At 39.6% G+C, this 23,528-nt stretch overlaps 1 protein-coding gene across 1 annotated transcript in view; it reads left to right on the plus strand.

Moving 5' to 3' along the window:
* The first annotated feature begins 1,813 nt into the window (after positions 1 to 1,813).
* The window catches only part of pth2ra (parathyroid hormone 2 receptor a), an 87,805-nt gene continuing 66,090 nt past the window's right edge, over positions 1,814 to 23,528 (plus strand). Inside the window, exons 1-4 of the mRNA XM_004082021.5 lie at positions 1,814 to 2,429; positions 5,850 to 5,955; positions 20,313 to 20,423; positions 22,682 to 22,806. Coding sequence (XP_004082069.2) covers positions 2,325 to 2,429; positions 5,850 to 5,955; positions 20,313 to 20,423; positions 22,682 to 22,806 — 447 coding nt within the window. The 5' untranslated portion in view covers positions 1,814 to 2,324. The remainder of the gene's footprint in view (positions 2,430 to 5,849; positions 5,956 to 20,312; positions 20,424 to 22,681; positions 22,807 to 23,528) is intronic.

The raw sequence follows: 23,528 nt of genomic DNA on the forward strand, positions 1-23,528 counted from the left end.
CACATTGCTTCTCATTGTTTTCCTGACAACGTCATAAACACTTATTAGCGTACTTTCTTAGACCTCTTCTTGTCAGTAATCGCCCTGCAGCTTGATGCCTCCACCGGACCAAAAGAGCGAGTAAAAAGAGTTGATACTGAAGTTCAAAATTTTTGAGCAAAATATAAAGTTTGAAGGAACATTATGCGCTGGCCTTCCATAGTTTCTTCTTCTAGTTGCTTTGCCCCGCCCTCATATTTCCTGACCAATGAGTGAAGAAATTTTTAGTCACATGGTTTTGTTTGCAAGCTTTAGTTCGGAACAGGAAAGTCCCCTTGACAGCAGTCTGAATACAAACAATCTGCAAATCAGCATTTTAACCCTTGTGCTATCTTAGATGACCCCACCCTTACATTGACGTGTTCTCCCTACCATGACAAAGGTGGATAAAGGTGGAAAGATTTCATGTAATCCATGGACACCAGTGAAGATCACAAATCATTGAAGAAAAAAGGTTCAGAGCACTGTCTAGTGGGTCTAGATGACCCAACTACCAATGATAAAGTGCCTAGGATAGCACAAGGGTTAAAGTCATGGCTAAAATAAACTCCACATGTACAGACTTTATAAGGTCAAATGATAACAAGAGGCCTAAAATATCTTTTTCCTTGTTTTCTGGAGTAACTGTAGGGTCACAATGCAACCCAGTCCCACTTAAACTGGTGGAGAGTCTTTCTTATCGGACAGTGAAGATCAAAAACCGATAAATACCACCACTGTCACATTTTATTAAAATTTAACTTTATGACATTTACATCTTAGCTTTTTTTAAAATGTAATAATGTTGAATTGAAACTTAATCTTACAGGGTCGTTTAATAGATTAGAGACCTGCAGCAGATCCAGAGCAGTCTGGAGTGGAAACTGTTTAACAAAACCTGTTTTGCTCAAACTGCACCCTCTGTGAACAACACATTCTGTGTATTCCACAACATTGCACCTTGAAATAGTGTGCATAATATAGGCCAAACACTGTTTTTGCGTGCATAATATGCATTCTGCTTCAATGGTTGCAGGAATACATACACATTTGACAGACTGAGTTGCTGTGAAACGAGTGAGACTCTAGAATTGACTTCCCACTGATTTGAAGTCTGGGACCAGTTAAAAAACAAACCAAAAACCAAATCTTGGTTGTACCAGCAGCATCAGCAAAGTTTACAGTAACAGGTTGATATGGTGTGTGGTTTTTATCATTTTGATGTATCTCTGTTTTTAATTTGTTTAATGCAAATTTTTCCCCACTCATTCTTTGTCACTCATTTTTATTAAAAAAAACAAAAAAACAAACAAAACAAAAGTCCATCCAGGGACAAATTCTGCAAATTAAATTCTGTTAAAAGCATTAAATGGGGATGGGACTGAAGTTTCATGTCGGTCCCTGTTCCATTTCAGTAATACTGAAGATCCAGCACTGGAACTGATTACGTTTTTGTAAAGCATGACAAACATTTCAGACCACCTTTGGGGCTTTGGACAGAAGACAATTAGATGTGGCAGAGGACAAAAGAAAGCCACGACTGCCGTTCAGATGCTTTCCACACCAGAGCCTCCTGCCTCCCCACTTTTCCATCAGCTGATCCTTCTTTTTTTAAATCATGAGACTCTTAATGGAAGTAACTCATCCTTTCAGCCACCTGATTTCCCACGTGGAAATCAAGACGTCCGTCGTGGTGGGTTTAATCTGGCACAGTGGTCTATTAGTGAGAGAAACAAAAGTGGAGAAAGACAAGGCAGAGAGTGGAGAAACCTGCTGTGGGGGCATCAAGGAGACTGCTGCCATCGCCTGGTGGTATGCAGGTGAAATCCTTGGAACAGCGCGCAACTGTGGACGGAAACATTTTCAAATAGTGGATAAGACCATAATAAGGGGGTCAATGTGTGCGTGAAGAGGGCATTTACGCCTCCAGTGGAGGTTGCGCACAGACTGATTGGGCTATTGAAACACAGGCATGTGATGGCACTTGAACGTCACACCTCCCTCGTCGTCTAAAGAGCGGCTCGGCAGCTGTTTGGATCCACTGCTGGTCACGGCAAAGCAGGAGCAGCTGCGGCAGCGCGACAGAGACTCATCCTCCTCCTCTTCCTCTTCTTCCTCCTCCTCCGCAGCAGCGATGGCAAGAAGAACAGAAGCGCGCGTCCACGGAGGCGTCCTAAAGTGGGGATTTGGGATTTGATGAACCGGATTTGGATCGGGGGGTGTTGGAACAAGCTGGGAAGCAAACTTTGTGACAAGTGATGCTCCGCTTTAACAGATGATCCAACTGATGGAACAAACTATCTGACATGAAAACGTGCTCAGCGGTGAGAATGAGAGAGAGCCGCGGAAGTGCGAACTTTCTGACGTGGATCTTAAACTTTTTTCTCTACTGGCAGTGGATTGACGCACAGGTGAGAGATGCTCTTGTTGTGGTGCTGACACGTTAGTGGTTTTTCCCTCCACGCTTCTCGCCTTCAGCGCTCGTTTTATGCGTAAATTACAGATGCTTGGACTGTGTTACAGGCAGACTGGCATCTTCAGAGTAATAGAAACGGTGACACACATAGAACGGATGTCCATCATGTTCCAAAAGCTTTTGCAGAGTCAGCACCCTGGGACTAAATGAGTCATTTACTCCCAATTGTCATGGCCCAGCCTGAAAGACTCCAGTCTGAGTGTATAACATCACTGTCTCCTCTGAGAAATGGATTTTCATGAACATGATGAGAGCACCTCCTTTCTCAGCTTTTTTTTTCTTCTGGATTTAGGGCATTTCCCGCCCTAAAAGCCCTCCTTCCAAGTAGATTTGTGACTTGCACGTTTTTATTATTTTCCCTAGTCAAATGATTAAAACAGTTAAGCTTAGGCTTGTTTGAGGGAGAAATGGATTAAGGAAAGGGTGGAAGCACCTGACGGGCATATTGGATTTGTTGCCTAATCGGTCATTGAGCGGTGAGGGTTCAAGTTGCTTAAAGTTGAGTGTGAGGAGCTCCATGATAAGTTTGTAAGCTAAATAATTTGCCTCCATTGAAAAAACCACAGACTTCAGCAGCATCACCAAAAACGCAGACTGCCAACCATTTTTCCTGTGATAAATTCAAATTTTACATCATTTTAAAATGCATTACCAATATTTTGAGCATATCATTTAAACCAAACAATAGAAATGACCCAAGATACGTTTTCATCGTCTTTATCAAGGTATAATAAACACACAAACTATACCTTTTCTGATTGGATCCACGTGTGGCCGTTTAGAGTGAACAACACATCTCACAACAACACTGTCACTTAAGTCACTGTTAAGGATTAATAAATGTCATCCACACATTCCGGGCATGGACGAATTACAGATTCAAGTTAGGGGTTCCTGTTTTTTTCTCTCCACTTTGCTTTGGAATGGAACCTGCAAATCTAAACTTCTTTAACACCAGAAGAAGCAGTGAAGAGTTCCTCACTCTACCTCTCCAAACCAGCTACGAAAAAGAAATGCAAAGTCGGGGGTTTTAACGTGCTCTTGTAGAATTTTTCTTATGTAGGACATATAAAAAGGAAAACTAAGCTAAAAATTACATTTCTGAGTATTTCTTTATGCAAATCATTGTGACACCAGACCAGACCAAACAATGATCTTAAAAAATGACTTTAGATGTGATGTGGATTCTATAACGGTGAGCCAGGAGCTCCCTTATACGCATCATCCTGATGCATCAAGTTGCAGACGAATAGACCCATTTTTGTTGCACCGGTGAAGTTAGGTTGGGGTTGTGAGGGGCTGTAAGCTAGTGGGGGATTGTGTAAACAAAGTTGTGATGGGAAATGGGGCAGGCTTACTCTGTGCCAACAGTCCTGCCCATAACTCAGGTGAATTTCTGATGAACAACAGCCGCTCTGCATAAACTGTCCCAGAAAACAACAGATTATTGGATTTTGGCTAAAAAAAAAGGCATAATCATTAAACCACCACAGGGAACGCTTTCAGAATTGATCAAAAGATGATCGGAGAGGGACTTTAAATCTTTTGAAACTAAAATGCTGCAGTGATCTGTCCACTTTAAATACTTATTGGTTGTTATAATTTTTTTCAAAGGGTGCCCAACATGTTTATTTTGGAAAAGAAAAATTTTGAAATTAATCTTGAAACCTTGATGCATTATTACATTTCAAGCCTCTTGGTGGTAGAGCACCTATATATTAGAAGCCAATGTGTTGCAATGGCTTGGTCCAGCTTTTTTATTCAAGTCTATACAGGAGTGCCTCAAGGCTCATTTAGGTCCCATTTTATTTTTTATTTAAAATAATAGTTTATGCACCAATTAGTCAAACGTAACGTTTCCCTTGTATGCCGATGATACAATCTTTTTTGCTGTTGCTCCTCTTCAGTCACCCATTCAATCCTTGCAGTCTACCTTCTCAGTAAATTTGATTTGCAAGATAAAGGTGAAGCTTCATTCTATTGCAAAAATAAGTAATGCTTTTCCCCCTTGGAGCTCATAAATTCCTGGTATCTGCAACTTATTTACCCATGCTGGACTGTGGGGATGTTTTACATGTGAATGCCTCTGAGACACACATCCGGCTTTAGTCGTCTCAGGGTAAACTGTACACCAGAGCAGAGAGACTTTAATTTAGCTTTGGAAGGTGTTTTTTACTGAATGAATCTTGTCTACAAAACTCTTCTTGGGGTTTTTTCAACCTAATTAAGCTCTCTTCTATAAAAAGGTCAAGAAGTTATTATGCTGTTCATTCAAGTGACTCATTTGCTTGTTCCCCATGTCAGGATCAATTTTGGAAAACAAGTCTCCTTCTGGGGCTGCTTGTTGGTGTAGTTGCTGGCTCTTTTGGCTTACAGCAAGAAGGTCCTGTTTCCAATTCCATCTGGGTCCTTTCCGTGTGGAGATAGTGTCATGTGTGAGTTTTCTACGGACTCTCCAGTTTCCTCCCAAAGTCCAAAAACATGCCTCGTAGGTTAATTGGGGATTCTAAATTGTCCTTAGTTGTGCATGTGGCCGTGCAACAGACTAGCAACCTGTTCAGGGTGTACCCCACCTTTGCCCAACTGTAGCAGGGATAGGCTCCAGCAACGCCGTGGAACCTTCGGCTGCATCTTCTTTCTGGAACTCAAACTGAGATGGAGATGTCTAATTTCTTTTAGTATTTTTTACTAACTAACAAGAATTCTACTCCTTTATGTATGTTTTATTTTTCTTCTATAATTTTACTTTTAATTGTCTTTTCGTCTATTGTTTCATTGTTTTATGACAGCTTTGTACAGTTTTGTTTTCTTCAGACAGCAAAATTCTTGTTAGCTTTTGTGGTCACAGAAGGATCTGATCTCAATTTTCTTTTGAGATTAAAATCTCTTCTCAGAAATCTTTGGTAGAAGTTGTTGTACTAGAGCCTAAACCTCACTTAGGACTGAATGCTGAGCTCTGGATAATTCTTCCTAATTATCAATGAGGGAGCCGGTACGTACACATTGAAGTTGTAAATCCTCAAGTACTGGAAATCTGTCAAGACATTAGGGCCTCATCTAAATCTAAATTTGCTTTAAAACTAAAGACATACAAATCTTTGGTTATTTAAAAAAAATCCCAAGTATGTATGAACAAAAATAAGTTTTGTTTATAAATTATTCAAGATTTGTGAAATAACTCATTTGTTTTTTTGTTGTTGTTGTTGAATCTTTTCTTGCTTCCTGTTTTCCATCTGTCCAGAGCAGATGGACGACTCCAAGTTGGCCCAAATGTGTTTTGACGTTTGAAGTGATGGGTGATTTATTTCCAAACTGTTAGCGGGGTCACAGATCTGCTTTCTGTTGTCCATCACAGATGGGGTTCGATGGTCCCCTCTCTGCGCAGGAGCAGATGCTCATCCTGTATGAAGTCAAAATCCAGTGTTACCAGAACCTTTCCAGCATGGAACCAACAACCACAGGTACATGGTTCTTCTTTTAAAGTACATTAAATAAAGACAATGACTGAAACATTTAAACACATTTTTTCCTTCTAAATTGAAGAACAAATGAAAGACTCAGATTTCAAGATTTTTTTTTGTTTGGCCAAAAGATTCTTGCTCAGTGGCTGGGATAGGCTCCAGCGTCCCCATTATCACAAGGGGGGATTAGGTGGGTTTGGAAAGTAAACTGATTGATTTAATAACCTCATTATAAAAGACTGGCTATAACAAAAATAAAGTTTGATTTAAATATTCTCTGTGTTACTTGTGGCTTTAACACTTCTCAAAAGCTCTAAATTATAACTAACTTTTATGAAATAAAAATTACAGCTGTGTCACAGAAATGACCTCTGACCACTAAACTGTTCCAGGCGCACATAATGTGGTAAAATTATGTGTGGGCACTTCTGAAAGCAACAAGTGTCTCATCTATTGGCTCCAGAAAATAAAGAAGTCACGCTCATTTTGTATGTGTTTCCAAGGTAATGAGTCCTGTCCCAGAAGCTGAGATATTACGGCTTCTGTGAAAAGGCTGGAGACCCATTTATTAAGAAAAATCAAATTCTGCTTTGATTTCCAGGTAAACAGGCTGTGCAAACCATGTCGGGGGCATCTATTCAGTGTTTTGCCAGACCACTACACCTGAAAAACAGAAAAACAGAATGATCGCTACTAAAAATACAATTTTAAAAAGAGTACATGACTGGAAAATGTAAAAAATACCTTGTGCAAATAATTAAAGCAATGTCTAATTTTTTAAATGTCCCCTTAATATTTGTCCCATAGCAGTCCTGAACTGCAAGGAGAAGATCGTTTTCACAATTCTTCTTTCTTGCTGGACCTTTGAGTGAAAATTTCACCCCTACCACTAACCTAGAAACTTAGTGAGCGAGTGAATGAGTACGCAGTCCACTCTAGCAACTTCTGTGAAGACGACACCAGTGTGGTGGGGCTGATCATTTAGTTGATCGCGATCAAAGGACATCTGGGTAGAACGCGGGTCATCAAAGAAAAAGAACCAAAAAAAAAAAAAGAAAATCCGTCAACGAATCATCTTCTTCACCAAGAAGAACATGACTTGGTGGACATGCAGAACGGTCAATCAAACATCCTCTGAGATATATGTCGCTGCACAATGCATGTTTAAATAGACTGAGCACACATTTCTGCAATCGGAAACCCGCTACTGGCCCCGCGGCGCGCCAAGTCCCCAGAGTCAGAGGAGCACTCTGAGTTGCAGGATGTGTTTGAGGCCCGAGTCGCCCCGCATGCCTCTTTGATCCCCGTCTGACCCAGCAGTCCTGCCACGGCGCCTGCTGCCGGTTCCCGCCTCGGGATCCAAACCCACTCAGGCAGAAGTGTTGTTCTGAAGCACAAGCTTCTCGAGCGTTGTCCACGGAGAAGGGGGCTCCGTTTGCTCAGTTGGGGTTTAGTCAGCTGCACTTTTAAAATTCAGCGGATCTGTCCTGACTCCCAAACATCCAGGCCATCTACAACAACACACATCAGCACTTGTAATTTTTGAGGGGACTTAAAGTAGAACTAAGTAAGTCAGGAGCTTCTGGTGACCGTCTACTGCTGCATTGAGAGGAATCTTTCGTAGTGAATCAGTGTGGTTCTCCCAGTGCACTGAGGCAGAACCGCAGAGGCTGTGTCCCCTGCCCTCCCTGAAGGACTTCTACCTGTCACGCTCCCTGAACACAGGAAAGGCATCGTAAAAGATTGCACCCATTCTGCCTTCTCACTCTTCAACATGCTGCCCTCTGGTCAGAGCTACAGGTCTATCATGACCAGGACCAACAGACTCAGGAACAGTTTCCATCTTCAGGGTGTGGCAATTTAAAAACATACACACACACTCATTCACTCCCCACTACACATTCAGCCATACTTGCCTCTATTCTGCTTTTTTTGTTGCCACTTTGTTGTTTTTGAACTTTGAGTGCCAATCCGATGCGGCTATAATTTCAATGTACTTAAGACGTGCATCTGTGATGTGTCACCCACTCGTGAAAGTCACGCTTGCGTGGTTTTACCTCAAAGTCACCAACATTTCACTCACACATTGTATGTCAAGAACCACAAATACTGAGTCACACGCATGGGAAATGTGTCCTGACTGCACACTTAGACAAAACAGATTTTGAATTTGCATTTTTTAAAAAAGGCCTTCGTTTGAGGGAATAACATCCCCAAATGCAGTGTATTTAGCAACACACACACACATACCTCTAACTAAAGATTATAGAGTTACATGTGTAGAAAAGCACTGGACTCAATATCATGCAACTCTAAAAAAGAGCAGCTGTCACCATCAAATGAAACTGCACAGGTGCCCTGTTATAATGCAGCTTTGGTAAGTCTTGTTTCTGTTGAAGAAAAAGCATCTGGAATATTCTTTTACAACTAGGGAAACACCACGATGAACAATTTTATGAAAATGAAATGAATTTTAACCATAAAATCCACCTTGAAAAAGAAACTCACATAAACCCACTCAAAGGCCACATTTACACTGCGTGGTTCAAGTGACCCAATTCCGATTTTTTTCCTCTCATGTGGCACAGATCGGATACGACCGGTGAACGTGTAAGCAGGAAAAAAGCGCATGCATTCCGATTTTCTCAGATCAGAATCAGGCCTCATTCATATGTGGAAATAAATCAGATACGTGCATTTGCGTGTGCCATGTAAGCAGAAAATCTGATATTCCGCAGTAAATGTGAGTCGTGACATCAACTCAGGACACCACCAACTGAGATCACATGACTTATTATAGGTGTTTTTGTGCGCTGATTTTGCTGTTCGAGGACAGATGGAGCCCCATCAGCGTGTTACCTTTCAGCCTCAGGCTTCAGACCCTAGTCGGAAACCGCTGTTATTTCTGGTCCGGTCCCAGGCGGGACGCAAACGGTAACTAATTAAGCGGGACACCGTTGCTCTGGAACAGGCTAGAAGCCGTTAATTTCTTTGCTTGGATCAGACTGTTAGTACAGCACAACGTCTGCAAACGCTTCCTCACTGACAACGAGAGCACATAAGCCGGCCGAGCAGCCCTCCTTTTTCCTCTCCCGCGCATCCCCTCTCGTTCGCCTGCCTCATCCAGGAGCGCCCAAGGCAACGCCTCCTTCCGTCGCAGCGTTGCCTCCATGACAACCGCAGTCACACAAAAGTCAGAAGGAGGTCCGTGGAAGGCGAAAATGCTGCTACCCAGTCCTCAGAACGTCTATGTTTGATAGTTTCAGCATTGTATAGTGTAAATGCAAAAAATCGGAAGCGGGTCACTTTTAAAAGATGATGTAAGCGGGTCGTCAAAAAAAATCGGATATAGTCAGAAAATCCGATTTGGGCATCAAGACCTGCAGTGTAAATGAAGCCAAAGTTTCCTTCCGGCTTAGCCTCAACAAGAAATGTCAAATGTGTTTTTTAATCCTGAAATGTACTTTTATGTTGTCGTGAGCATGAATAAGTTAAATTTCAGTACATTAACAATTGATAAAATGACCCACAAAAAGACACTGTTGCACTGTAACCCACATTTTAGAAAGAATTTAGTTTTTTACTGGTATTGGGATTACATTTTAAAGTCCCACTCTGATCATCTTGTGATCTATTTTAAAAGTGTTACCAGTGGTCTTTTAGTCACCCTTATGCTGTTTTTTTGGGATTGTCAGCGGTTATTTTAGACTAAACCAAGCAAGCAGTAGAAATCTTTGAGTTGTGTGGGAGGTCAACCTCGTTGCATCAAAGCAAAAAGCTAATCAGGTCTAAGACATTTACACTTAACCCTTGTTTTCTATTACTTTGCATTGGATAAACTGAAAAACCTCCAGGCATGTGGCTTCTGTTTAAATAATCAAAATAAACTAGAAGTCAAACAATTTTTAGGGTGGCACCGATGATTCTAGTTCTTGCCTTCATTTCTATACTGCCTCAGTTCCTGACCCATCCGCACTAAAAAGACCAGTGAGTTCAGACGCCTCCGTTTGTTTCATCTGTAGAGGTTTCATCAGTGAAAATGTGCAGATAGATCTAGGTCTCTATATTTATAACAGCAACTCTTTAAATAACACTGGCAGATCGGTTGGAGATTTATTGAGCTGAAGTTCCTTTATTCTCCAAGATCTAGCATCGTATAGTATCCCCTTTTCTTTGTCTAATAGAGTCACAATGTATTGCACCATGGTTTTTATAACATTGATTAGGGAAATTAGTCTAATTTCTTAAAATATAATTTAAGACTTTCCTTTGATTGGACTTCAGTGCTTTTTTTCATTCAGCTTTTAAAGATTTGAATGGATAACGTTAAATACACAATTGATAGCCATGTTTTATGTCAAGTAAATCATCTTTCAGTTGACATTTTTACTTAAAACAACAGTTGAAGGAATCTGAAAGAGCTTTTTTTAAAAAAAAAAAACTTGCAGAATATTCATTAGAAATTTAAAGAGTTTATGACAAACACAATGATGAAAGACCCAAAAATCCAGAAGAGAGGGCTTATTAATAAATTTAATAGGAACTGAACACTAAAAAATAGACATGAACAAACAATGAGGCAAAACAAGAGGATGACAAAGCAGATGAGCTGACAAAATCCAGATACTTATATCATATATATATATATACATATAACCTTATACCGTTATCGCAATATTTGGTTGAATGCTGTAAAGCATTCAACCCTTTGTTTTCCTGTTTCTCTTTATTTATTATTCTTTACGCCTATCTTCCGCCGTTTTTCGCCGCTTAACTCCTTCTACAATTTTTAACCGATTGTAACCATTCAACTTTTAAAATGTTCAGCTCTTTCTGCTTATTTCTGCTATGACTTTTGGTTTTTCAAATCCTTTTACTTTTTAAGATATTCCAGGTTTTCCGGGAATTTTTGCTCCATTGAAATACATGGAGAATTTTTCGTGCAGAAGTTCACAGTTAAACTCCTTCTACAATTTTTCACCTATTTTAACCGTTCGACTATGAAAATGTTCAGCTCTTTCATCTTATTCTAGCTATGACATTTTGGTCCTTCAAATCTTTGAACTTTTCCAGATATTCCCGGATATTCCCAGATTTTCCAATGTTTTTGCTCCATTGGCCACACCTTTGCTTCTTTAAACAATTGTAACTTTAACATTATTTTGGCTATAGACACCGTTCAAATATTGAAATGTTCACAAGGTTTTGGACTTCAACATAAGGCTCAAAATTATTATGGGATGGCAACACCACCTACAGTTTGGCGGCCATTTTGTGCCAAAATGTGAGGCAATTTTAAACTTCTTCAAACTTTCACCTATTTTTACCATTCTACTATTACAATGTTCAACCCTTTCATCTTATTCCTTTCAGCTATGACTTTTGGTCCTTGAAATCTTTGAACTTTTCCAGATATTCCCGGATATTCCCAGATTTTCCAATGTTTTTGCTCCATTGGCCACACCTTTGCTTCTTTAAACAATTGTAACTTTAACATTCTTTTGGCTAGAGACACCGTTCAAATATTGAAATGTTCACAAGGTTTTGGATTTCAACATAAGGTTCAAAATTATTATGGGATGGCAACACCACCTACAGTTTGGCGGCCATTTTGTGCCAAAATGTGAGGCAATTTTAAACTTCTTCAAACTTTCACGTATTTTAATCCTTCTACTATTACAATGTTCAACCCTTTCAGCTTATTCCTTTCAGCTACGACTTTTAGTCTTTATAATCTTTGAACTTTTCAAGATATTCCAAGATTTTCCAGGATTTTCCAAGATTTTTGCTTCATTTAAATACATGGAGAATCCTTGAAAACCTTTGTTGCTTTCAAGCATTATAACTTTAATAAGCTTTCAGCTAGAGGCACCGTTCAAACATTGAAATGCTCACAAGGCTTTGGACTTCAACATACGTTTTGAAATTATTATGGGATGGCAACACAACCTACTGTTTGGTGGGCATTTTTTGACAAAATCTGAAGCAAATGTTGCAATAAACTTCATCCATGGCTGTACCTGAACATATTGAAATTCACTGGATCTGGACATATAAGGAATGTGGGCGTGGTTAGCAAACAAAGCTCGTTGCTAAGGACGTCCAAAAGTTTACTTTTTCCGATTCATCTGAAACCGACGTTGATTTGTTCCTCATCTCCAGGCGACCCAAACATAAAATGGTTGCTATGGAGATAAAATCAATAGAAAAGCCGCCATTTTGAAAAGAGTGGATTTTCTATCAACTTAGAACATGTAGCTTTTACCAATATAATACTCTCAAACAACGTGTTTTTGGGAGTCAGTTGATGATGCTGATTACAATGCTAGTACTTTTAGCCATTTTAGCAACATCTTCAAATTTTCAACAATTCAGCCATTTTTTCAACAATTTCAGCTTTCATGCTTAAGTCCTACAAATTTTGACCTATTTCAGCCATTCTACTATTACAATGTTCAACTTTTTCAGCTTATTCCTGCTAGGACTTTTGCACATTTAACTTTTCAAGGTTTTCCCAGTACAGTTAAGCCATTTCTTCAGCTAATTCAGCTTTCATTCAGCAGTACAGCATTCAACCCTGCATTTTCTTCTGGAAATGCAGCTCCTTCTAGTAATCTTAAATATCGCATATCGCGAGTTTTCCTCATATCGTGCAGCCCTAATATATATATATATATTAGTGCTTCAAGGTATGAGGAAAACATGCGATATGCGATATTAGACATTAATATTGTGATTACGATATATGTGCGGTATATAAACAAATAGAAAAATAACAAAAAACATCATTCCCATTTCATTGCAACAGTTTAAAAAAATTATACTCCAGATGACCGTCATCAACATAGGTGACAAACATCTAACAAAATAGGCCTCCATCTGATTGGTGAACAATGGGAAGGCGTCCATCTGATTGGTCAAAGCATAAAGGGATTTATTTGCTTAGTTAAATGCTTCAAGCTGCCATAAGATTGTTTTAACACATTTTGGGTTAACAATTTATTGCGATATGCATATTGCAGAGCTGGACATTGTGATCACTATAAATTTGCGGTATGTTGTGCAGGCCTAATATATATATCTATATATATCTATACAGAAATCTATATAGATATATACACTGTATATAAAAATAAACAGTATATATATATATATATATATATATATATATATATATATATATATATATATATATATATATATATATATGACAGATAATATTTAGTTCCTCTCAATAGACCTTTTTCGCAAAAACCGGAACTACGTCATCAACGTGTAAACCTAGTTCCGGTTTATGCTTCGCTGGCGGAGGAATGGCAGAGCCTAGAGTGTTTTCGAAGAGCCTGAGTTGTGTTCCGAAGTTCACCAGCACCGATGTGATGAAGAGTGTGAAGATGCATTCGTCCACTAAAGGAAACAAATTGGATAAGCGATATAAATTCGTCCACAAAGAGTTTATCCACCATTACCAAGGTAAGCTTCAGCTAGCTTTAGCCATAGCCGCATGACCGGTAACTCTGTGTGTTTACGTCAACTGTAAATCCTGGTGTTATTAATTTGTAATATAAGGCATAACACATCGAAGTGAAGGTGTTGTTTGCATGTTTAAGTGAAAAGGCATGAGATTAACATAACACCCAAAAATTTGGTGAATCCATCCTGAACCGGTTAGTGAGCTGGTGGTGCAATGGCCCAAAACAGTTGGCAGGGACGGTCGGAGGTCCACACTGTACAAGGCATATACAGGTGATTAACTTTTTGTTGCTTTGTGAGCAAGTTACGTTTTTTTTTTTTCTAATCTTATGACTAACCTAATTATGGTTACAGCAGATATAATGAATTAAATTTAAATGTAGTTATACACTTATGTCTAACTTTTGTGTGTTGTATTTCTCTTGTGTAGGACCACAGCCAGATTCACATATGATGGCATCTGGAAGCAGATTATGCCAGGTGCAGCCCCAACCTCTCAAGGCTGTGTTAGATGGGGTTTCTGAGATGGAATGAAAGAGAACTTGGAGATATATTATGGCAAATGTATGAATGCATACCTTAAATTACACTTATCTTGTCTTTAACAATCAGTTCAGCCTTCTGTCTTACTGTTGATCTGTAATGTTATTTTTTATTGTAAATGTTTGATGTTATTTGAGTTGTGATTAATCAGTTGTTACGCATACCAAAAAATTAAATGAGGCACAATTTTGACCAAAATTGTTTTATTTGTTCATCTAATTTTTTTGTGTAGTCAAAGACACATTTCAACAGAAAAATATTACGAATATAACAATTATATTTAATTAGATTTTAAGATTATGTGGAAACACTAAATTTTTCCATACTATTTGCACATTATACATTATTTACATACCAAACATTAATTCACTCTTCAAAACAAAAAAGTCCATGACAATTTGCCAAAACACGGCAGTTAAGCCAGATCTGATTCACACCGCCCATCAGTGTGAGTGGCACGGGAGAGTCCCAGATGTGAAAGGACTTTATCCTACTGATCACTCTTTCCTCTATAATTCTGAGGCGGGTGATGGCTGCGGTTTGTTCTGTTTCCTCCTTGCTGAATTGAGCTGAAAGCTTAAAAGGTGGAATGATGATCTTCGATTCAATGTCAGTAAGGAAATCTTGAACGAGGAACTCTTTGTCCGCCATGACATTGTCTCCTGGCTGCAGCAAAGGAACTTGGCTTCTAAGTCATGGATGTAATCCAAAGCCTCATCCAGAGCACCTGTGAAGATAAAGAAATAAAAAATCAGTCTTAATATATTTATGCTACCTTTCAACACAACACAGTTATCATGTTTTGAAAAGTATGTCAAGTATTTAATTACAAATACATTTCATTTGAGAGGGTTGTGTCAGGAAGGGCATCCGGCGTAAAACATTGCCAAGTTTACCATGCGACTCGTTCGCTGTGGCGACCCCTTACGGGAAAAGCCGAAAGAGTAACAACAACATTTCATTTATTTTTGTTAAGGAAAATACAAAATGACAAAATACTCAAAAGTGATTAAATTAAATACATGTAATTAAAATAGGTGAGAGCATGAACAGCTTTTATTATAAATATTAATTTGTTCAGGTAGAAATGCATTTATCCAATAACGGTACACATAGTTGACTAACGTTAACCAAACAGATTATGAACAACCTTACCTGCAGGTGGGTGTGTCACGTAGTCGTGATCCATCTTTACTGCCTTAGCTTAGCCACCGTGTCGCTATCTTCACAGCACAGCTGCATAGCCTGACGTTTGAGGTTCTGTCATATACTGACTCCCTTCTCAAAGGATCAGTAAAGTTGTTCCAAGGGAAAATACTCGGGGCAACACCACTCTTCAGGCGATGAACGACGCAGCCGCACCACAATCCGGAGCGAAGTGCCGGCAGCAGACGGTGCTACCTGTGTTTACATTAAAACTATGCCCTTCATCTCTTCGGATCGCCTATATCCATTTGGGTTTCAGGTTTGGATCCACAGGAAAATAATGAAATGAAAGGTAGGGCTGTTTTTGGTTGGAAGACGAACAGCCTGGAACACAACAGAGACTGCAACTCTTCGACTCTGCCATTCTTCACATCTGCTGCTATGCTAACAGGAAGTTGTTTTACACGTCATTGACGTATTTCCGGTCGAAAAATGCGGAAGTGTGAAAAAGGTCTATATTCCTCTTCCTCTTAGTTAAAGGGCCAATATCATGCAAAACCAACTTTTTGTGCTTTTAACTGTACTATCTTAATTTCTTACAAAAACAATCCCAAAGCGGTATTTTGATTTATCTACTTATTTCTGAGCATTCATTTTAAAAACCTGCTCTCTGAGCACCAGCCCCTCCCAATCCATGAAAACTAGTGGGTTCTCACATTGTGATGTCACAAAGTGAGGAACAGTCTCTTCCAGTAAGAGTCTTCGCTGCCATCAATGCCCCCAGGTTTACAGGTACCCACTTTCTCCACGGAGCTAGTGGTGATCGGCAAACCTTTTGCATTTTATGTGTACACTATGTACATCCATCTTTGGAAAAGTTTGGATGTTGGCAAAAGCCGGTGCCTCACAGATCAAGTCGTCTTACTTCCAGGTAGGACAATGTTTTGCAACAATAACAAACATTTCATTTAAAAAATTGTTCTTTAGTGTACCAAAGTTATCATATATATGGATATAGCTTACTCTGAAAGGTTTAAGAAAAGCATGATAAAGCCAAGTTAGCTCATTCCTGGTCCTTGAGATCTACCACCCTGACTGTTTTTCAGATCTTCAAGCCCTGCAAGCTGCTGATAAGCTCAATCAGATAACTCCAAATTCTGATTGAATGAGCACACCTGGTCCTGGTAATCAGAAGCAAGAAGTGCAGGGAGAGCTGGAACACATGCAGTGTGGTTCATCTCAAGGACCAGGAATGAGCAGCCCCGATATAGACCCTTTAATTACTACACAATAATGTGTACTGCTTTAGTTTCACATCTTTGTAGAATTGGTTTTTATTCACAAATTGACCATGTATGAGCAGTTTTTATCTAACCCAGCAAATAAAAAATAAACATACAAACACAAATGTTTATGAAAATGACATTTAGCATGTTTTCTTATTTTAATGCCACATGAACCTGGTCACTTTTGCTAATGAAAGCATTTCATTACGTAACCTCCGTGTATACCAATATATCCGTCTTGCTTTTTAATGCTACGTACACACCGAGCATGTGATGGACATTCAAGAACGTACTATCTAGTGCACTAATCTGGTGAATCTTTCCCCAGGCTTTTCTTTCACTGCTCTATTCTGATAAATGAAAACCTTGGCTTTATCATTCTGATCAGGCACAACTGAAAACAATTTCTATTTCATGATCAACTTTCAAATGGTTGGTTCTTCCGTGTTTTGAAAAGGACGCTGCCCATACGTCCCTACCAAGTCAGAGACTTTGATTGGTCAAAGTTCAACTGGTTTAACTTTTGACACATGTTCAATAGTCAAAACTTGACTTAAAAACTGGCGTAGTGACCCGAGAATGCGAGAGTTTTGAATGTGGAAGCCCCAAAACGAGCATAAACGTTAGTTTACAAAAACTTTTCATTGGTCACTTGAACACGCATTTCCAAACTTTAAACTGAGTTTTAACTCTGCGTAAAGATCCGGTTTAGCTTTCATGTAAGTTAAAATACTCAAGATTTTAAAAAGTTGACACTGAACTGACACTTCACTTTAAATCTATGCTGTTATGTAAAGCTGAACCAGACGTCATTGGTAAGCAGTGATTGCTCTGAGTCGGTCAGTGTCTCTATGGGAAGCGCTCTCGCAAATCAGGAGTAAGCTTGTTGGAGTTCCACACCTCTTGTTGAAAGTGGGCTACAAGACATCTGTCAGCCAAACGTTTTGAACGTTGGACGTGGGGGCCAGCAGGCTCCATCTATTTTAATCGCATCTGATTGCATCTGATTGGTCAGATTATAACTTGTGTGTTTGCGACCGTAGCATATTGCATAAATGGTCAGTTATGGTAGTTCAAAGAGCTTGTGTTATGTAGGTATTGGCAATGACATATTGACATATTAAAGCGTTAAAGCAAGGTAGAAAAGAGCCACATAAGTATACAACATTTACCATTTCATAAAAATTTTTGTTTGGATAAAAAAATTAGTAAAGAACCCTTCATCTGATAGCTTTATCAGAACAGTATACATAGAGTTTCAGTGTGTGTGTGTTTGTGTGTCTGTGTGCGAATAGGATCCTGACTGGCAATGACTCAATCACACATCCGATGCTCACTGTTATCTTGGTTCAGTATATCAGAACAGAGGAAAGCCGTTGTGGTGGATGTGGCATTGCCAAGCGATGGGAACATCAGGAAGAAGGACTATAGGAACTGGAGAAATACCAGGGACTCAGAGAAGAACTGGATAAATCATGGAAAGTGAAGGTGACAGTGGTGCCTGTGGTAATTGGAGCACTCGGGGCAGTAACCCCCAAGCTGGAGGAGTGGCTACAACAGATACCCGGAAAGACCTCAGACCTCTCAGTCCAGAAAAGCGCAGTGCTAGGAACAGCTAAGATACTTCGCAGTACCCTCAAGCTCCCAGGCCTCTGGTAGAGGACCCGAGCTTGGAGGAGAAACCACCCGCGGAGGGTAAGAGGGGCGCGTTTTTTTTTAGATCTCATTTTATGCTTAGTTCTCCCTCCTGGAAGTTGCCAAACATTCAAAGTTTTTCCTTCACACCTTTTGGATCCTAGCATGATATTTTTGATCACAGTTATAGATGGTGAGCCTGTAGAGTGAAAAGGTTCATGCTCATTTTCTATGGGCATGCTGCAGGTGACAGGTCATACCAAGCACTTATACAGCATGCAATAAATAAGAATTAAATAGGTGAGATGTGAGATGCAGCCACATTGACACGTATGATTTTTTTCTTTTTTCTGCGCCCATAGCCCAGTAGTGCTGTTCATGTAGACCTTCAGTGCACCCTGATCCATTATCCAGTTATTCACGATACACTTTCCACACGCAACACAATGGTACGTTCCATTTTCATGACATCATTAAGGTGGCTGTAGGAGCCTGAAGGGAACTGGAAGACACATCTGCGCACTCCTAAAATTTGGCCACACCTCTTAATGACCCTCCACGAACCGGACCACTGCAACACCCGAACGGGTCATCCCTTCGCATGGGTTCATTTGACTAAGGATTTAGTCATTCCAGCTGTGTTATTTAACCTTGTTAAGGTTAACTTTTCAGGTTTATGTTCTTTTGACCTGCTTTTGCACAAATAGGTACATTTACACTGCCCTCAGCAACAGCCACTTCCAGTGAGAAGCCTATGTAAATGTGTGTGTATGCGTTTTTTTAGCTTTTTTGTTCAAAACTCTTGTGTTCACGGAAGGTTCTTCTACAGTTTTCGTGCTCTATGTATAAAACCTGCTGCCATTGAAAGTTAAACCAGGTTAAACTTTGACCAATGAGGTATTCACATTTGGATGACTTCTCCTTTAATTCAAGAAAAAGGTCATAAAGGAGAAATTAGTAAGTGTGGTTTATTCCTGGCCAGAATTTTATGACACAACATATTTCATATATTGGAATATAGCTGTGAAAGAAAAAGCATGCAGCAAGATTTGCACCGCTTTGACACTTCACACCAAGCCTCTTACAACTGTAGATGGTGAACTGTAGTGCCAGCAAACAGTAGAAAACGACAAAGAAGAAGCCCCTCCCTACTTGTCCAGTGTGAACACTATGGGCTAAATGTGCATTTAAGAAAGATTCTTGAATGCATGTCACATGCCCGTGTCAACTTTAAGCCTCTCCTGCGTGTTGTCTCTTTGACAACATGAATCCGACTGGTCAAGCCGCTCAAACAAACCAGCAAAAGTTAATTTGATTAGTTTCTTTTCTTTAACAGTTTTAACAGTCTTAGACCTTGTCACATCAATTACAGTGTTTATCCTCCCTTTAACAACACAATTGGAAAAAATACGTCACTGCTGTCTGTATTCTTTGAGTTTATCTTTGATTTTCTTTTACTCTTACTTTTTTTGTCTGATGCTTTTGTATGAAATCCTTTTAATATTTAATCCATAACACTGCTGCAGCTGCTATATTTTCTTTGAAAGCAGATATGTTTCACGAATCCTCCACATTTAAAAAGATAAATAACTCAAAGTGAACAAAAAAATCCCATAATCCCACTTACACATTAATACACAAACAATAAAACACAATAAAATAATTAAAAGATTAGGTTTAAGAAAAATGAACTGAATGTCAGAAGGGCTTTGTCCATCGTTAAGGTTTGTTTGCTCATGAGTCATTGCTGTCTTTAAACTCTGCATTGTGGCTTTGCTTTAGTTTTCAGCAGTTCATCCTCCTGCTTTCAAGGTAAAGTCTAAACATTATGATTGAAAGGAAAGGCTACATGATTGTCCATAATGCACCTGTAAATCCAAGGAAGCCAGTTGATGGTTTTAAATCAAAGTGTATCCGAATAAAGTATAAAGTATAAAGTCTGAATCTTTCTTATTTGTCTCGGTTCAGGTACTTAAAAACCTTTTATCAGGAAGAGAATGCGTGTCTAGAATTTTTCTGCCACTAGTTTTTAGACTACTATCAAAACTTTAATTCTTTGTTACATGATGATGGAAATACAGAATTCCACATTATTATCTTACTCTGAATATAATCATTGCAGATATTTGTTTTTTTCTTTTTATGTATCTTTCTTTTAATATATGTAATAATAATAATAATCCAGATTGTTCATCATCAAGGGTTTTTCTTCTGGATACATAAATAAGATCAATCATTTTTCATGAATGTAACTCTATGTTCCTTCTCCTGCAGATGAAGTGTGCCCTCCAGACTGGGATGGTCTTATTTGTTGGCCTCACGGCTCCCCTGGACAGGTGACAGAGGTTCCCTGTCCATCTTACATCTACGACTTCAATCACAAAGGTTAACTACTGCCTTTTTCTTCTGTCAATCCTCCAATGTTAAAATTTCAAGCAAGATTTAAGCTTGCTTGAACTTTAACATTCAAGCTAAATTGATCTGAAGAGTAGGGATAGGGAGTAGGGTTGGGCGATGTCCCCTAAATTGGCCGTTGACGATGTTTGCTGTCAACCATCGGGATGGACGATGACATTGTCGGGGGGGGGGCTATTTTTACATTTTTCGTTCTTATATAATTGCTATTCGTTCTTTTACTTTTTTTATTTTATTTCCCAACTAATGACTAATCCGCGATGATCCAGTATAAACTGAGGGAAGTGACTTTGACAAAAAAAAGTAACAAACAAAATAGAAAAGAAGTAGTCCGCTCCTGCACTTAACTAGTGAAGTGGACCGGCGGAGCGCGGACTTCCAGCTTTGTGTTTGATTGGACGGGAGGGGGGGTGCTTTGTTACATGAGCGGTATGTGTGGGAGATTTAAGACTGCGATCCGTCCCGCAGCTCTAGGGGTACGAGCTACCGAACTCAGAACCGGGTCTAAAAGTGTGTGTCTGAGCACAGCTCGGATCGTCAGCACACACAGCGGTTTGTGCTTCAAAGCAGAAATGTCGCTCAGTCCTTAGAAACAGTTCAAACAATCAGGTGGATTTGTGTTTCCAGTTGTGTCCCGACTAAATAAAGGCTGATGTTATTCCCACATGTTTACGTGCAGCCAGCAAGCAGCGCCACCCAAAGCTAATTTTGTTTGCCCGTGTTAGCATACTGCTAATCCTGGCTTCTGTCCGGCTCCGTTCAGAAAAAGCACTGACCACACGGATTAAAATTCAAATGATGAGCGAACAGGTGTTTCATAATAACCGTAACATTATTAAAAGCACGTTTAGAAGATTGTCTCGTATATTACCGAGCTGACATGTCAATGTATGTAGCCGCTCGGCGCTGTTTAACATCGTTTTGTATTGAATTGTTACATTCAATAAATTTTGAAAAAAAAAAGCAGCTCGGCGGAATTTACATCCCCTTCCGGTTTTCAAACCCTACTGCGCATGTGCGAATGATTTATTCCGACCGAAAGTGTGACCTTAGTGAACGTTTTTATATTCTGAAAACATTTTTCTGGGCCCAGGTACACGGTTGGATTCTAATCCGACCATTGATCCCATCAAGATATTTTGTACATGTAACCGCGGCTTATGGTGTCGACTCGCAGCGTGGCGGGGGCGTGGCATCACGATGGTGTCTTTCCATCGGGATGTCAGTCACCCATCACGATGGACGATGATATCGTCCATCGGCACAACCCTAATAGGGAGAAGACAGGGGAAGAACTTGGACTCACTCGTTCGCTCACTATAACACAACTCAAGATGCTCAAAGATACTAAGAATTTGGGTGGTAATAAATGCGCATTTAACTGACTGAGGTCAAGCAAATCAATCAGGTGTTCCTTTGTAATACCTTCACAGACACATCTAATCATGACTGACAGATTCTACACATTGCATACGTCTCACAGCAAGAGTCCCGGCTGGGGACCTGAAACAGAGCATCATTGGGGGACCTTTCTGTGTGGAGTTTGCATGTTTTCCCTGTTCTTGCGTTTTCTCTCCTGGGACTCCAGCATCCTCTCACCGTCCAAAAACATGCTTTGTAGGTTAACTGGTTACTCTAAATTGCCCATAGGTGTGAATGTGTGTGATTGTGGCCCTGTGACAGACTGGCAACCTGGTCAGGATGCTCCCAGCCTTCGCCCACAAGTGGCCGGGATAGGCTCCAGCAGCCCCGTGACCCGGAAAGGCAGAGTTAGAAGATGAATGAAAATGATAGTTTGCATTGCTGATAATTAGGAGGTTATGGAATTGCGCATTCATGAATATGACTGCAGCGGCAAAAAAAAAGCGATATATATGCTGATCGTCACAAAAGGTTAAATAAAGCATCAGTTCAGAGAGAAAGTTCACCTCTTACTGCTTGTTTTTGTCCAGATGATGAAGCAAAAGTTTGTTTCAAAGAAGCCACTGCAGTGATACAGATCATTTAAGCTATGTGACCAGAACTTCTTTTAATGGTGTGCATTATCACTGCGGATTATCACTTTTTAATTCACACTCAGCAGCCAATCAGAATCGAGTATTCACCCGGCCCATGGTATAGAATGTTATCAGTGAGTTGAACCCTGGAGTGTTCCTTTTTGTTTCTCTGAAACCTTGTTTGTTTATAAAGTTTTGTTCAAAACTCTAAATGAAAGTGTTTGTTTACAGGACACGCTTACAGGAAGTGCGATGTCAACGGGTCCTGGGTTTTTGTGGAACAGTGGAACAAAACATGGACAAACTACTCAGAGTGTCTCAGCTTTCTCCAGCCTTTCAAAGATGAGGAGGCAAGAGTAAGTTTTACTGTTGAAAAGTACTTACAGAAGCAGATACTGTTATAGCTTTACTCAGACTCAGACGCACACACAAGTCTACAAGTGCACTCCTGTTGCTTCATGCAGCTGAGGGTCTTTGACTGGCAAACCAAATGACATGTTTTTGTTATGCAATTTTATATAGAAAGTCTTTTCAAGTCTAACTTTGGAGCATCAAGACATATTTAAGGAAATAAAAAGGAAAAATACAATATACAACACAGCCTGAGATGGAAAAGTTTTTACTTTTGAAAGAAAAAAATCAAGTCAAGAGCTAGAATGTGTAAAACTACCTCTGTTTCCCCTATGATGCCATAAGCCTTTCAAATTAGATCACCAATTTGTCGCAGCTCTGTTAACTTTTTTTTATTAACTTTTAGAAAACACAAAGATATTTTTTTGGTAAATACATCTCAAACTTGCCAACTGTCACCTTCTGTTAACAAACAATTGTCTTGTTTTGTTGAATGATCCAGCTTTCTCCACTTCTTGTGGTTAAAATGCAAGCCCAAACCACTCCCCCTCCACCACCGTGCTTTAAGCTTTGCTAACATGCTGTGTCAGGATTTTGGTTAGAATAGGGTTGTGGAAAATATATCATAAAGAGAAGCAGTGAAACGTTTAAAAGAGATAAAATAAGTCCAGTTGACCTACTATGATCAATCTGGATAAATGAGGATCTGATTGATTAATTAGTTTAT

Source organism: Oryzias latipes, chromosome 21, assembly GCF_053564925.1.
Source record: "Oryzias latipes strain Hd-rR chromosome 21, Olatipes_Hd-rR_3.1".
NCBI classification, from domain to species: domain Eukaryota; kingdom Metazoa; phylum Chordata; class Actinopteri; order Beloniformes; family Adrianichthyidae; genus Oryzias; species Oryzias latipes.